Source organism: Mya arenaria, chromosome 4 (genome assembly GCF_026914265.1).
Source record: "Mya arenaria isolate MELC-2E11 chromosome 4, ASM2691426v1".
NCBI lineage: Eukaryota > Metazoa > Mollusca > Bivalvia > Myida > Myidae > Mya > Mya arenaria.
The window spans coordinates 49,238,821-49,252,142 of record NC_069125.1 but is presented as its reverse complement, the minus strand read 5'-3'; the positions used below and the strand labels follow the sequence as shown (position 1 = coordinate 49,252,142).

General features: G+C 36.8%; 1 protein-coding gene across 1 annotated transcript; it reads left to right on the top strand.

The window, feature by feature from the left end:
* Nucleotides 1-2,478: 2,478 nt before the first annotated feature.
* Nucleotides 2,479-10,017, top strand: LOC128232179 (retina-specific copper amine oxidase-like). The gene is made up of 4 exons (XM_052945588.1): nucleotides 2,479-2,757; nucleotides 6,143-6,993; nucleotides 7,556-8,793; nucleotides 9,106-10,017. Exons 1-4 carry the CDS (start codon nucleotides 2,740-2,742, stop codon nucleotides 9,519-9,521), a joined length of 2,523 nt encoding a protein of 840 aa, XP_052801548.1. The 5' UTR covers nucleotides 2,479-2,739; the 3' UTR covers nucleotides 9,522-10,017.
* Nucleotides 10,018-13,322: the final 3,305 nt, after the last annotated feature.

Genomic DNA, 13,322 nt, shown 5'->3' with positions numbered 1-13,322 from the left:
GTGTGGGAATGGACACCGGATATAGCTAAAAATTATCAATCGATAAGCGTTTAATTTTGACACATGGTCAGTTTTCTATCATTTTTTTGTATTTTATGTTGATATATTTAACAAAATCGAAGAGTTTTGAATTACTTGATACTGTGCAATATACGACTATGATGGAAATATGTCTCTTCTTTTGTATAATAGCCCAATTCACTCCGAAAGTTGCATGATCGCTCACAAATGTTAATTTATGTGGTACGATTTCAAACATAAATAAACAAATTGAAAATAAGAATAAAAACTGAATCGAGCGACTTCATTGTAATTACATAATCTAGTAATGTGTAAAATATCAATATGATATATTTCGTTGTTACGGAGATATTCATACCTTTTGATACCCTGGCAGTGTACTGGGGATATATGAAGCAAATAAATAACTGCACAGGGGATAGCTATTAAGTGGACTGAGGATAGTAACGATGTATTTAGAATAACGAGACTGTGATAATGATCACGGCTATTTATCTATACGCGAGCTCGAGGGAAATTGTTCGATGTTGTCCATATCGAGGGATGAGAGCAAAAACATGTTGTTGTTTTTTTGTATCTGTATGCACTTAAAACTGTTTCATTCATACATATTAGTTAACCATGATGTGTTTTTCACAAGCATCAATATCTAAATATTTGAAATACGCCGGTAATCTGATTTATTGAGTAACACAAAACATGTGGCCGTAGAATTTTTGTGGTGTTTGCATTTCATAAATATAGTATTGCTTTAAAAATCAAGTAGGTACGTTTTTGCACACAGCAAGTCACCAGTAGGGAATGAGATATTGTGATCAAATTTGGAACACGTAAAGCTTTTTTCTTAGCTTGGGTAGATTTTGGTATTACTTAGAACAGCATAATGGTCTCTGTTCGTTCATTTCAGTGAGAAAGAATGTATTGTGACCAACCCTGATATTTACGCAGCGTGCATATACGTTCATTTAGGAGAGCATGGATCAAACTCATTGTTAACTAAAGTTTGCTCAATAATTTCTTATCAAATTGTACTCTCACTTTTTGCAGATTATTTGAAAGTTCGAAATAGACATAAACATGTATATTGTATATTAACAGTGTCACTATCAATTTTTGTCCCATTTTATATGTTAACACCAGGACACAAATTTCTCAACTTTGAAACTATCCCCAGTACATAATACGGCTATCCCCAGTACAGTACTGTGAACATTTCTAAGGGCATATCTTTAACAGTTTAAAAGTTAAATTGCCATATCTCACAATAAAAATAGTTGAGCTTATGCTAGTAAAATCCTTCGATTCAGATTTTTTATTTATTCGATATATTTCCTAAAAATAACAATACTTGTCGAAATTCTGTAAGTTTTGAGGTGATCAGCTCAGATTTGAAGAAACGTTTTACGAAGTCTGCTAAATCGTAAGCACTTTAAAGTATACCATAGGCCAAATTAAGAATTCAGCTATTAATTCAAACACTTGCTTCATTTGTGGATACGGTAGATATGCGTTTACACAGCAAGATCTTACCTCTGGTTAAGAAAAACAACTGCATTATTGTCTGTTTACTTATCACTTTTTGAGCTATATCCGGTGTCCGTTCCCACACAATGTTAAATGAGGATACCAAAACATGCTGTAATAACAAAGCACACTAAGTTCGTCTTGTGTATAGTAATACTCATATGATCAAGTGGAAAGATACAAGAATGGGAAAATCTTATTTTCTTGTAAAGCTGGATAAAAAACAGTTAAACAGTCAAATATTCTGTTATATTGCTCGAATTTTATATCTATGATGATAGTAATGTACATTGTGCTGATGCAATCAAACAAATGTATTCAGCTGCAGAACAGTGAACTGTTTTATCATAATATATCTCGGTTATAATACATGTTAAATTAACAACCACGAAATGTCTTACTTTGCAATGCAATTAGCTGTATTAACCTACTATTTTAAGATTATAATGAATCTTAAGTTCAACAACCGCCATACTGTATCTGGATGGTTTTGAAACATATATAACATCATGTAAAAATGTTTCATGATTGAACATTCTAGAGTAGAGCTTTATAATTAATATAATGGTTATTTACCTGAGCTAATATGTCACTGTTACTGCATTTGATAAAGGTAGGTTTTAGCCACACAGTTATAAAACGGTGATGCACTCCTTTTTGGTAGCACCATTTTTGTTTTCGCGCCGAAAGAAGCAGGGAAAGGGCCTTACCTAGGATGTTCCTGGGGTGCGAATGCATTTGGCGGGGATTTTACCAGCAGTTTGTCCCCGCAGGACGGGCTTTTACCTGGGATTGGCTGGACCGAAAGTCAAAGTCCCCGCTTTCCCCCGGACCTGGGGGTCGTGGTTACGATTGGCTGGTGCATAACGATATACAACGCTACGTAAATGCATAATGAAATGAGGTTTATATCTCGAAATGATCTTAATGGGATTGGTTTGTGACAAGGTATTATTTATACAATGTACTTTAAGGTGCTTGAATAAGTTTTCATCTGTGTTTAAATGAATAAAATTGTGTTTAGATAAGATGCCGTGTGGCTTCGATGGAAACCCGACGCGAATTGAGCTGCGACCGCACGGTTAAACCTGGTTTCTTCCTTGTGATCGTGTTTGCATTTTTGTGTGGACCAATGACAGTCGAGGACTTTTCAAATTTTCTGTACTTTAATTTGACGTAGATCGAATCGGGCGAATGCACCATCAAAACCAAGTAAGTTAGATTTCATTTTTGACCATCTACAGAAAAAAGTGCGTCATACCTCGGCCACATAGATGACTGATCATCTTTGGAAGTGTGAAGCAAACCCACAAAATGCCTACGAATAGATCAATACAAGCTGCTTTTTATGATGACTCTCATAAAGAAAAAAGTCATCTGAATCCTCGGCGAAATTCCGATATCGAATGTATATATCAAGTTGCAAAATTAGAAAAAGATTGTCCCCGCTAACATCTTGCGCAAACCAAGAATAGTTATATCAAAGAGACGACCGTACGACACTCTCGTTGGTAATATTGTCCTCTAAACCACAGGCGGCAGTTGCGTTGACATGACCCACCATTCCACCCCCCCCCCCCTCTTTAAAAAATCAGTCAAAATATTTTTTTCAAGACCAAAATTAATTGAAACATGATCATTTATTACAAAACACTAAATATCAACTTAAAATTAAATTATTGTTACCGTTATATTACTTTAATATTATATAAGTATTTTAGGGGGATTTTTTTTCCTTGTATTTTTTGGGGTGATATTTAGAGTTTTGTGGTAGATGATGAAGTTTCAATCATTGTAGAAAAATTGACTGATTTTTTTAGGACAGGGGTGTGGCCACATGGTGGGTCAAGTCAACGCAACTGCCGCCTGTGCTCTATTTAAAACAGTGTATGTATATGTAATCACTTTGCTCCAGAAAAGAACGCTCGTTCACACGCACGCACGCACGCATGCACGCACGCACGCACACCCCCACACTTACACACAATAAATGGTCAAATCTCTGCTCAAAACTGCAGCTATTCGACCATTTGCATGTGACGCCGTGCGTCTCAACTCATTTTACTCTATCGCAGGGAAAATGATTCAAACTCTTGTACAATTTTACTCTTCATAAAAATGCATACTCTCAAAGATAATGTTAATAAACTAATGGTCAATATTGCAAATAAAAACGATTTTAGAGCAAAAATTGTACTTAAATACCCTTTTTTTTTTTTTAGTTTAGAGTTATTACTCCAGTTGTATTATGGCTATGAAGAAGTTTTATTGGCAAATCGGCATCTTGCCTTTTGCCATTTACACATAGCATAAATATCGATATGGCCAAGACACTAACAAACGTACATAAACAAATATGAAATAAGATGCATATGGAAATGTATATTTATTGACAATTGAAATAACTAGCATAATTAATTAACGAGTTATACAAACTATATCATTATTAGAATGCCCTTTTGAATCAACAACATGGCATTCTTACTTATGGTCAATATTGCAAATAAAAATGATTTAAGACCAAAAATTGTACTTAAATATCCTTTATTTTTGAGTTTTGAATTATTACTCCAGTGCCATTTTTGCTCTAGAATTGCCTTTCTGGAGAATATTGAACAGTGATGCTTATCATATGAATACACACAACAATGTCCTTTTGAATCTATAATTTTTAACCATGTCATTCTTACATGTGGAAATGAGCTGAGATTGTGAAATGATTTGAGTTATTGCGCGATATTTAGACGAGGTCATGGTGACATCTGTAAAAGATAAGAGCCAATCTTCCAATCAGTGTATAAAAGGTTAGGAACACAAGTACGATGTGAACGAATAAAGCCGCTCTGCATGCTTACTGCTATAAGTATTACTATTTTTATTACTATATTTATTTACATTGTCATAGTACTAGTAGCAGCAGTAGTAGAAGTAGTAGTGGCAGTAGTAGTAGTAGTAGTAGTAGTAGTAGTAGTAGTAGTAGTAGAAGTAGAAGTAGTAGTAGTAGTAGTAGTAGTAGTAGTAGTAGTAGGAGTAGGAGTAGTAGTAGTAGTAGTAGTAGTAGTAGTAGTAGTAGTAGTACAAGTAGTAGTACAAGTAGTAGTAGTAGTAGTAGTAGTAGTAGTAGTAGTAGTAGTAGTAGTAGTAGTAGCAGTAGTAGTAGTAGTAGTAGTAGTAGTAAGTAGTAGTAGTAGTAGTATCATTATTATTTGCAATTATTATTATTATTATTATTATTATTATTATTATTATTATTATTATTATTATTATTATTATTATTATATCTACATAGTTTAACTTTCTCTCTCCTAAAATCTCTTTTTAACTACTGGAGTTTTTCTTGTAATTATAGTTGAATTCAATTGGTCTAATTATGAATAACATTTCTCCCTCAGATAAGTAGATCCAATAATTTAACCATACTAGATATTCTTATCTTGCCCACGGGCGAAGATAAAATGCCCGTATGGAACTTCTTTTTAACCGTCACCACATTATAATTACCCCCCTTGTTGAAAACTGTCGTCAGTAGCATCAAGAAATCTTGTCTTATGGTAATATTAAGAACGCTAATTAATTATTTCTCACTTCAAATGTCCCCAAAAAACAGCTTTCACGCACCATTCAAGAAATAATGCTTCATTTTCCTTAGAACTATTTAAAAAGACCGATTTGACTATTAACATTAACTGGATCACTGCGCGCGTATCCATGACAACCACATTCTATCGCATATCCATACGCAATTATTTTCACTAAGCACAAAAGAGTTCCAGCAAAAAATACATTTTTAATTAATTTTGTTTAAATGAGGTGGGAGAAAAAGCATCTACCATACCCGCTCGTGTAAGATAGTTTCATCCCGACTCTCGCGCAGGGTGTTTTGCGGAAACTCGGTAAACATCGTTTCCGCAAAACACCCTACGCTCGGGTCGGAGTGAACCTATCTTACACTCTCGGCCATGGAAGATACTTATAATCTTTAAACCTTCCTTCGAAATTCGGGACTAATTTGCAAACATTTATTTAGTGACTAATGTTTCGCTGTCTGTTTGTATTTAAAATACAAAAGAATGTCTTGTTTTAATTGTAAATGCATGAAGACTTGTAGCTGTGAATATTTCAAAACTTAAGCTTTAATTTCCGCGTCCATGTCAAGCAATGAAGTTGTCAACGTCGGAATTCGAGTGTTAAACTTAAACAAACACAAAAAGTGCCAGAAATTAAAAAAACATTGAAAACAATACATTGAATAAACACACCAAAATAAAAGCTTGTATTGACTGTCTGTCGCCGTAGAAAAAGCCAAGCTTATTAAACTCATGCTCTAACATCCAAAGTCATCGAAACGTTTGTCCGAATTGGTCCCTACATACCAAATTCCTGCTTTGAGAACCAGAACTGAGTGATACATTGCGCTTTATCGCGTTCGCTCTGTATCGTGGTGTTTTAAGTATTTAACTGAGCTTAACCATGCATGACCTGCAAGCAAACGTTTAATTAAAACCAAAACTTCAGTCTCTTTGCTTCATTCTTTACGGACGCCTTCATGAAAAAGGTGTATAGATTTCTACTAATCCGGTCTTCTGTTCGTCTGTAGGGAATGGATTCTAGAAATCACGCATACGACGTTGACGGGGGTGAGGGAAAAGGAAAACTCCGCCGATCAAACCTTTCCTGCCGGGAACTATGTTGGCTGCAGATGTTCGCCGTGTTAATGTTCGGTGTTGGGATTGCGGGTGGGATTCTTATAGGAATATACGCATACCACGCTGGTCCGGAGTCCGATGGTTCAACGCAGTGTCCAACTTTGCCACCCCAGGGGAGTCAGTGTGGGAATGCTCACTCTACGCCCAGTCCTAATGTAAACCCCAAAGAACAAGACAACAACGAACATGCAAGTGGAACTTTAGGAGAGTGCCCGACAACCAATCCAGTTACAGGCACAAGGTACGAGAGCACGGTTTTTGCGCCGTTGACTACGGCAGAGATGTACAAAGCTGCAAAGTTCCTCAAGGACAATGGCGTGGTGTCAACGCTTAATGCACCAACTTCATTGTTTGAAAACTTCATTCTCTATCAATGGCTCGATGTTCCAACAAAAACAGCGGCCCTTGATTTTCTTGATAACGGCGGTCCGAAACCGCAGAGGCACGCTAAAGTGACGGTACAACGTGGCCAAGAGCTTGACATCATGGAATACCGCGTAGGACCACTTGACTCTAACGTTATGACAATAAATTCCCTTAATAAACCTGGGGACGTGCAGTTCAACAGTCGCCCATATGATGGTCTTGAGGTTGGCATAATGACACAGATGTTGGAAAAGGACATGACGACTCTCGCTCCCTTGATAGCCGAGAGCTTTGATGGTGCCAAATACCCCGAGGACCTGGTTTTCAACTTATTCAACGGGCCTCCCAGTACTTCTGGTGTTGACAGAGATACAAGGTGCTTTAATATGTTTTATAAATATGCAAATTTTCAGCGGTAAATACAATAAAACAGCTATTTATGTAATAGTTAGATGACGTGAATTATTTTTTTAATGATTAAGAATGGGCGAAGAAAGCATAGCGAACGAGCCTATATCAATCATTAACATTTTAATTAAGGTCGTCTTACTGACTTAAAATACAGCCTCATTTGCTGAAACATTGTCAACGCAAAATCTGAAGAAGGGATTGTGTATCGGATGTTTGGCAGTGGGAGGACACCCGCGAAAATTGAAATTCTTGATGATAATCCTAGTACCTATCTACAATTTCATTGGCTGAAAAAGTAGGTTGTATTCTAAACGCATAACTATAATAAATGTATCGACAGATACTTTACTATTTATTTAAGTAGGTTCATCTAAAGCGGCGGGAGCCCTTGATAGCGGAATAATTGTGTTGCTGCACGTATGTTCTGGTGAAGCACAACAAGATTTAGGTTTACGTAAAAAGATCAACATAGATGAAGCAAAGAATTTTTTTATAAGTTATACTTAGTAGTTATGTATGTTTTTCAGATGGGTGATTACATACAACGGGTTTAAAGGCGCCGACGTTGACCTGATCCACATTCTCCCGTTGAGCGGGCGCGTTCACAACCCCGGAAGTAACGTGTCCCAGTGGTATACGTACGATTTCCACTACCTCAACCAAGGGCCGTACCGGACCGCTTCGGACCTCATGAACGCCTATAACAGGAATGAAATACGGAAGGTCAAGCTCGAGAAAGGATACAAGGACACGACCTATGATAGAATCTTTCCAAAACGTGATAGCGGCCAGCCGTACAGAGAAAACGCTGATAGACATGGACCCAGGGTTTACTATCCCAGCGGACCACGGTACACGATAGACGGCACCCACGTCAAATGGATGGACTGGAGCTTTGACATCAGCGGAGGACAGATTCGTGGCCCGGCCTTGTTTGACATTAAATTCAGAAACGAACGAATACTCTATGAACTCGCTGTAAATGATATTTCATTAAATTACGCGATGGACTCTCACTCGCAGAATAATATTATCTATGCCGATGCGACCTATGGCATTCTTGGTGGTTTGACGCCGACGACAATAATGAAAGGTGTCGACTGCCCGGAGCACGGCACGGTGCTGCAAACCTCCTTCTGGTTGGCGGACACACAGCTAGCTTACAACATGTCGTCTATCTGTGTCTTTGAGGCGGACGGTCAGGATGCCTTGTGGCGTCACGCAGGGAGTAGCTTTGAAGCTGGCATGCGCAATCGCTACCTTGTCGTCAGGGTTCCCACTGTTATTGGAAACTACGATTACACTTTTGAGTTTGACTTTTATCTCGATGGTAAAATCTTTAATTACGCCAAAGCCAGTGGCTACATTCAAGCAAGCTTCTGGGACGAGCACGATCCTAAATGGCCCGATAAGAGTCGGGACGCATTCGGGTACAGAATATCAGACTATATGACTGGTCCAATACATGACCATATGTTTGGGTACAAGGTTGACTTTGACATAATTGACCGAAACAACACGTTCCAAGTCGTGAAGTGGAAGGCCGGCCCTGCGCTGGAAGCACTCCAAACACAGAACGCCTCCATTACCAAGGCGCCTGAGTATTTCATCTACAACGAGACCCGTTACATCGAATGGGAGAAGATGGCACAGGAGAAGGGCATCCGGAAAACGCCTGAACAGCAGTTTTGGCTGGTCGTCAACGAAAGGGAAAAGAACAAATGGGGAGTGGAGAGGGGTTATCAGATAGCACCTCTGCAAACAGGTATGTAGGAGTACTAGACATATCCAAACATATGGTTTTGTACTATATCATCGTTTTTGAATTATGAATCTCGGTTTAACAATAAGACATTAAATTTTAAACCGAAAAAAACAACACATAAATATGTTGATGAAGTGCACATACAGTCAGTTTGTTCTATGTTCAAGAAAACAAATACACAAATGAACGTAAAAATGCACGTTTTATTGCATTTTTCATCACTGTATCTTTTATAGATATAAAAATTATGTATCTTTAACTCAAACGTTTTAACACTCCAAAGCACAATCCTATTCTCTGTATACATTTCAGGCTCCCAAGCATTGATAAACCATCCTCTCCTGAAAGCCCTGTCCTTTACCAAGTATCACTGCGCCGTCACAAAACGGAAAGAGGAAGAGCCAACACTGACGTCTATTTATGACGTTAACAGAATGGATAACCCACAAGCGTATCTTGATAAACACATTGACGGAGAGTCGATTCTGGATGAGGACATAGTGAACTGGGTAACGGTTGGCTTCCTGCATGTGCCTATTGCCGAGGACATGCCGATGACTGTCAGAGTGGAGACCGGATTCCTTCTAAAACCGTTCAATTTCTTTGACAGGACGGCGACATTCGATATGCCTCAATACACTGATACCAAAGATGGGTCTCTTAAAGAATCAGAGCCATTGTTTGACCAGTGCTCTGAACCGAAAACGCACTATTGTCGTTTCTGCTAATTACCAACACCAAAAACATTCCTGTTTAGTTGCTTGTAGATATAAAAAAGCTTTTCATGGAAAGTTTAAGAAACGGGTCAAATGTGTCTAATCTTTTAACATGTCTGGGAAATGGTTTTGCTTACTTTTGGAACACGTTTATATTTATTATTTTTTGGTGTTCGAACTTATTTGTGGGTCAATAACAGTCGAGGACATATTAATTAACATAAGCAAATGTATCTGGAATATATTTAAAACTTGAGGAAACTATCCTGGCCAGCAGCCTCACCTGGTCTAATTGTCTATACGTATCGTTTTATTATAAGTATTGTGTGTTTCGTTATGTTATAATTTGTCATATAATAATATTTTGATATGTCATGTTTAAATCGATGAGCAAAGGGGATGTCTTATGCCCAATATTAGTATTAAGTAAAATAAATTCAAACACAGATTATGTGGATTATTTCCCTTGTCAGCATATCATCGTGTCAAAAGTGAGTGCTCTTTTTTAATGGTAGATGATAAATAAAACAAACAAAAGGTACGCTCAGATGGACATTCTTACTTGAAACATAACAGAAGGATGGCTAAAAATTAAGCCAATTTCCTTATCTGGATCAGCAGATGTCGAGTACAACACGAAAGAGCAAGCTTAAGTATCTGCATTTCAAAAACATGCAGTACAAAAAGTTCATTTACTCCTTCCAGTAACTGGAGAAACTTCAGCCACCCTGTAACCATATAAAAAATTAACTGTTTTTACCCTCCGAAATTTGTTTTTCTAATATACCCATATTGACAACATATCCAATTTAAATGTTTACAGACAACAGAAGTTGACCAAATCCTGGAAAAAGAATTGGTTAATTAGAGTTATTTCCCTAGATATTGGACTGAAGTCATAGGCAGTTGAAATTGAGCGACGTTCAAAAGCATATAGCAGCAGTAAAAAATAATGTCTACATGGGTGTTCCAGAGGTTTTCGTAAAAAATATGGGTGTCAAAATGCATAGAAAAAAAATGCTGAAAAATCATAAACCGGAGGAAAAATAATTGGACTGGTCACTTGGCAAGCTATATCGCATTTCAAAATAGGAAGATTGTTAAAAATAATCACTGATTATTTACCCAATAGGAAATTGACCTTACATGCTAAAAATGTATCTAATCTATGGCGACATCCTGTAACAACATTCACTGTATAGGTTCATGTTGAGGTTTGTTTATTCATGATACCTTTCTCAATTATAATAAAACTATTGGCCTGTTGAACTAAATTGCTTAAGACTGTGATTGACCAAGCGAAATGCGGGCTTTATGGTCAAATGTTCGTTAAGTCGTCGTTTTGTATAGTGTTTAAATTGGATTTGACCATCAAATATACACTGCCCACATAAATGTTTCTTTATATTAGTTTCCACTTTTGAATGGCTTTGTATTTTTTCCTCTTGATATAAAGGAAAGGGAAAATGGAAACACTATCACATCAAAGGTGTAAGCGGGAAAGAATCCAACCCGGGTTGAGCCAATTTATCATTATACCCACAAAGGCATGCAAAACGTCGTCGCATTCATTCAATGAATAACCTTATACGAGTTATATGGTGCTTTATTGAATGTATTCTAAATCCATTAACAATAAAATATTCAATAATGATAAAATAGTCTGTGTGTCATTTTCTGGTGATTTACAAAAAAATGATGACATTGTTTTTTGTTGTTGTTTTTTTCGTTCATTTTTATACATCAATGGTGTCTTAAAACGACAGCTGAAATATATTCCAAGAGCTGTGTAAAGTTAGGTAAACATACGACATTGGACATTAAAAAATGGAAGTCGTGCTGGCACGACATTGGACATTCAGAAATGAAAGTCGTGCTGGCACGACATTGGCCATTGGACATTATATAAATATCATATGGCAGCATGTGTGGCATTGATATTGTCAACCCGAGAGCAGAATGTCACCCGAGGCGTTAGTGTGACATTGATTTTGTCAACCCGAGAGCAGAATGTCACCCGAGGCTAACATTCTGTAATTTCTGTTCCGAGGGTTGACAATATCAATGTCACACATGCTGGCATATAATATTCATTGTAGTATCCCGATCAAAATATAGCACATTTTTTAATGTTTTTAATTCATTTAGTTGTTTAACAAAGTTAAAAAAAATATAATATAATACAATAATTATATCTAAAACAAAACACAGTTACTTGGTATAAACACAATTTTTTTTTATTCACCGTCCAAAAGATCACCCTAGGGACCAATCGCTCGACTGGCCAAACAATGCAGTCCAAATACCAAGTAACTGTGGAACAAAATGCAACCATTAATTTCCTGTCGTCTGATGTGTTCGTGTACACATTGAATAGTGACGTCACTACTGTATGTGTATTGAAGCAGTTATTTGCCCTTAAATGACATTCAAATTACACGGTGGTCACATGACCTGACAGTGTATTTTCGCTTGGTCACGTGTCAAAAAGATTGAAAATGTTTCTGAAAGACAAAATATCTCCTTTTCTAGTAATGGGATTTTACCATTGTAGACAAAAGTGATGTATAATAATAAAATGTATTAACACCAAGCTTAAGATCGCATTGTCATTATAATTCCACCGCTATATTTGAAACTTAAGCATGATACAGATACAGAATAGGCTATGACAATAAGCATGTACAGCTGTTCATATGAGCAAGATAGACGAATTAACATTATTCAGTATGTCAAACTTTGATTTTGGCCATCTCATTTCAGCGTTTATAATTGTAATAAACCTATGAATGTTTATATGCTACAGTATCCTGTTGGAGTTTGCTGTAGTTTAAAACATGGACATTGTGATTGTATTTGTTTCGAACTTTTAGAGATGAATTCGGCTCTTTTGGGCAAGATATTACCTTTTCAAATATATGATGGTGCTCCCTGATAATCAAATGACAAACCATTTATAATTTACAAAAATGACACTTTTCAAATTAAACAGCATGCAGCGACATACCCGGCCGACAATGATCTTATAAACGCGTACGTGGACGGAAAGAAACCGATACTTTTGATCTAGAACTTCAATATATAAGAAATGTATACAACATATTAAGTTAATGTAGGCCATTAAGAAAACTGATATTCTGTTTTTCTGTCTGTGTTTGTTACTGGTTTGTACTGTAATATAGTAAATTTCGTCCTATTTCAGTTCGATGCACAGTTTCAGGCTGACCCGAAGAACAACGGCACAGAGGTCCTTCGTTTTCATTAAATCATGTTTTTGTTTCATTATAAAGTCGGTTCAATTCCAACTGAGCACTGAAGTAGTAAATGTTAAATAGTTTAAGTTATTACAGGTAAAGTTCGTGTTCACGGGACTGATGAACGAGCGCACGCTCACATCTCATAAAATTTCTAGTTACAAATGTTATTTGTATATTCATTACATTTATATTTGTTGTATGCGACCAATCAAACACTGATTTGTTTCGAAAACAATATTATTACAACTTGGATGTGTACGATACGACCGTTGATAAGAGTGTTCAAATGTATAAAATAACGCAAAATAGTTTTAACTTATCAAAGAACTGGTACCCGGCTTGCTCTCCTCTCCTGTTACCACGTTCTAAAACAAAATTGTTAGATCATAATGTGACATTTCACATTCCGTGACCTAGTGGTAACACACTTGACTGTCAACTCAGGGGTCTCAGGTTCGATTCCCCGCCGCATCACTAAATAAGCATCTTCCGGGAGGGACGTTAACAGTGTTATACACTGCTAAACGTTAATGAACCAAGATAGCTCTAACCAGGG

Bases quoted from the DNA above. Each gene is read 5' to 3' on its own strand.
- LOC128232179 (XM_052945588.1), top strand. The intron at 6,994-7,555 runs GTGCTTTAATAT...TATGTTTTTCAG, and splicing joins GGTGTTGACAGAGATACAAG to ATGGGTGATTACATACAACG. The intron at 8,794-9,105 runs GTATGTAGGAGT...TATACATTTCAG, and splicing joins GATAGCACCTCTGCAAACAG to GCTCCCAAGCATTGATAAAC.